The sequence below is a fragment of the Marmota marmota genome, unplaced genomic scaffold (genome assembly GCF_001458135.2).
Source record: "Marmota marmota marmota unplaced genomic scaffold, marMar, whole genome shotgun sequence".
Classification (NCBI taxonomy): Eukaryota; Metazoa; Chordata; class Mammalia; order Rodentia; family Sciuridae; genus Marmota; species Marmota marmota.
The window spans coordinates 952,151-954,374 of NW_026000137.1; the positions used below are offsets into that span (position 1 = coordinate 952,151).

The 2,224-nt window shown below is 47.2% G+C and overlaps 1 protein-coding gene across 1 annotated transcript in view; it reads left to right on the forward strand.

The window, feature by feature from the left end:
- The window catches only part of Shh (sonic hedgehog signaling molecule), an 8,988-nt gene extending 7,146 nt beyond the window's left edge, over window positions 1-1,842 (forward strand). The window contains exon 3 of the mRNA XM_048785397.1: window positions 3-1,842. Within this exon, the coding sequence (XP_048641354.1) occupies window positions 3-197 (195 nt within the window). The 3' untranslated portion in view covers window positions 198-1,842. The remainder of the gene's footprint in view (window positions 1-2) is intronic.
- Window positions 1,843-2,224: the final 382 nt, after the last annotated feature.

Sequence of the window (2,224 nt, forward strand, 5' to 3'; positions counted from 1 at the left end):
ACACGGACCGCGGCGGCGAAGGCGACGGCGGGGGCGGAGGCCGGGCCCCCCAGCCCGCGCCAGGGGCAGCTGAGGCGCCAGGGGCGGCGGCCACCACGGGCATCCACTGGTACTCCCAACTGCTCTACCAAATTGGCACCTGGCTGTTGGACAGCGAGGCCCTGCACCCGCTGGGCATGGCGGTCAAGTCCAGCTGAAGTCCAGGCGGACGGGAGGGGCGGGGGCGGGGCGCGGGGAGCGACAGCGAGATAAAGCAAACGACACACGGGAAACGCGCACGGAATGAGACTTTTAATTATAATAATAATTAATAATAATAATAAAGTAGGACAGTCCAAAGTAGACTATAAGGAAACAGAGACCACGGGGAGTTTTGTTGTTGTGTTTAGTTTATATATATATTTTTTGAATTTTTTGGTTATTGTTTTATTTTGGTTACTTTTCTCCTCTCCTGGCTATTTATTTGTTTGGTATGAATAGATGTTTTAAATAATATGAACCGGACCTTCAAGAGCCTTAACTAGTTTGTGTCTTGGATAATTTATTATTATCATGTGAACTGTACTCACGGGGGGGGGGGAGATTATTTTGTGAGGCCAAGCAACCTGCTCAGAGTCTATTTTTCTATGTGCCCCTGGGCCTGAGTGTCAGAAGGCAGAATTCTGTGCTCTCCGTCCCTCCTCTGCTAGGCTCCTGCTTTTCGGCAAGTGTAAACTAAAACATGCTTCATGGGGGTCCACAAATTATATTTTTATACACAGAATTGTAAATTAGATTTTTGAGAGATCAATACTTAATGACATTTCATTTTTTGAAATAGTGTAAAAATATGAAATATATTATTTTAATTTAACTAGTTTCCAATGTAACAGCCATCACCTGTACTGTCTTCATGGTTTAATATTGCATTGTAATCATCATTTTGGCCACATTCTTGAAAAACCAAGACTGTCTCTCTGTCTCTTTCTCCTTCTCTCTCTCTCTCTCTCTCTCTCTCTCTCTCTCTGTCACACACATACTCACACACACACACACACACTTTTTTTTTTTGACAAACTGGAAGAACTGTTATTTTTAACTTCAAAGAATTTATTAGAAAATATTTTTTAAAAGTGCACATAGTGATGAGCCCACAAGGATGGAGCCTGTAGTTTGTACAGAGAAAAAAAAAAGGATGTTTTTGCATTAATAAATTGAGAAATAACTGCTGTAAATTTACTAAAATGTATTTTTGAATATTTTGTAATAGTTTTATAGAAATAAAACGTGCCACGCTCAGCCCGGCTAGTGTATAATAACTAAGAATTACTGATGCAGCCCTTTTTCTTTTCTTACTTGGCTTCTTGGTTTGGGAAACCTAGGGCTCCCCATATCCTTTAGAAGTCTTGCTTATACTGTGAATTAGCCTGGCCTGCATAGGTGACCAGAGTAGTCAAGCAAGCCCCCTAGTCGGTTCCCTGCAGGAGAAACCTCAGCTCTGTTTGTATTTATTGTGCAGAGTTCTCTCTGCATGCCTGGAGGTAGGGAATGTCCCCCATCTTAACTAGCAAATCTCAACCCCCAGGCCCAGAGGTGGCCCTGGGAGAGCCCCTGGGCCCTTCTTCTCATGTGATTGTAGGGCAATTTCATGCCTTTCCCTGGCCTTGCTGTCTCTGATCCTCAGGATAAGGTTCGAAGTTGCTTTTTGAAGCCTCACAGTGACCTTTCCAGAGAGGATCCCGGGGGAAGAGGCGAGATATCCATCTTCCCAACCTCTTGTCCTTGGAATCCTCATAGCAATCCAGAGTGTGCATCCTCCCTGATCCCAGTGCATCCTTTGCTCCAGGGGCACAGCTGCCGGGGCTCTGAGCCACACTGGTATTTCCCAGTCTCTGCAGAGTGGTTATCAGCATGGGCTTGTGTCCCTGAGACCAGGCAGCAGGTTACTTGTAGCCCTGTGGTTTATTAAAGGTGACTGTCATGCTTTACACTCTGAGCAGAGTGTCCAGGAAGGCTGCACTTGCGGCCTCTTGGCAGGTGAAGCCTCTCCGGGGGGGAGTCCCAGTTTAGGGATCAGGGCCCATGGTCCCCTGGTTCACCTGGCTGGAGGCCTGCGGGAGCTTCTGCGGTAAGGAAGACCGGCCCCTGAAGGGCTTCTGAGCCAAGGGTCTGGCCTCTGCTCACTGGATGGCACTGGGGAGGGGCTGTCCTCTGTGTGCTTTCACGGAGTCAGCCCTCCAGGCAG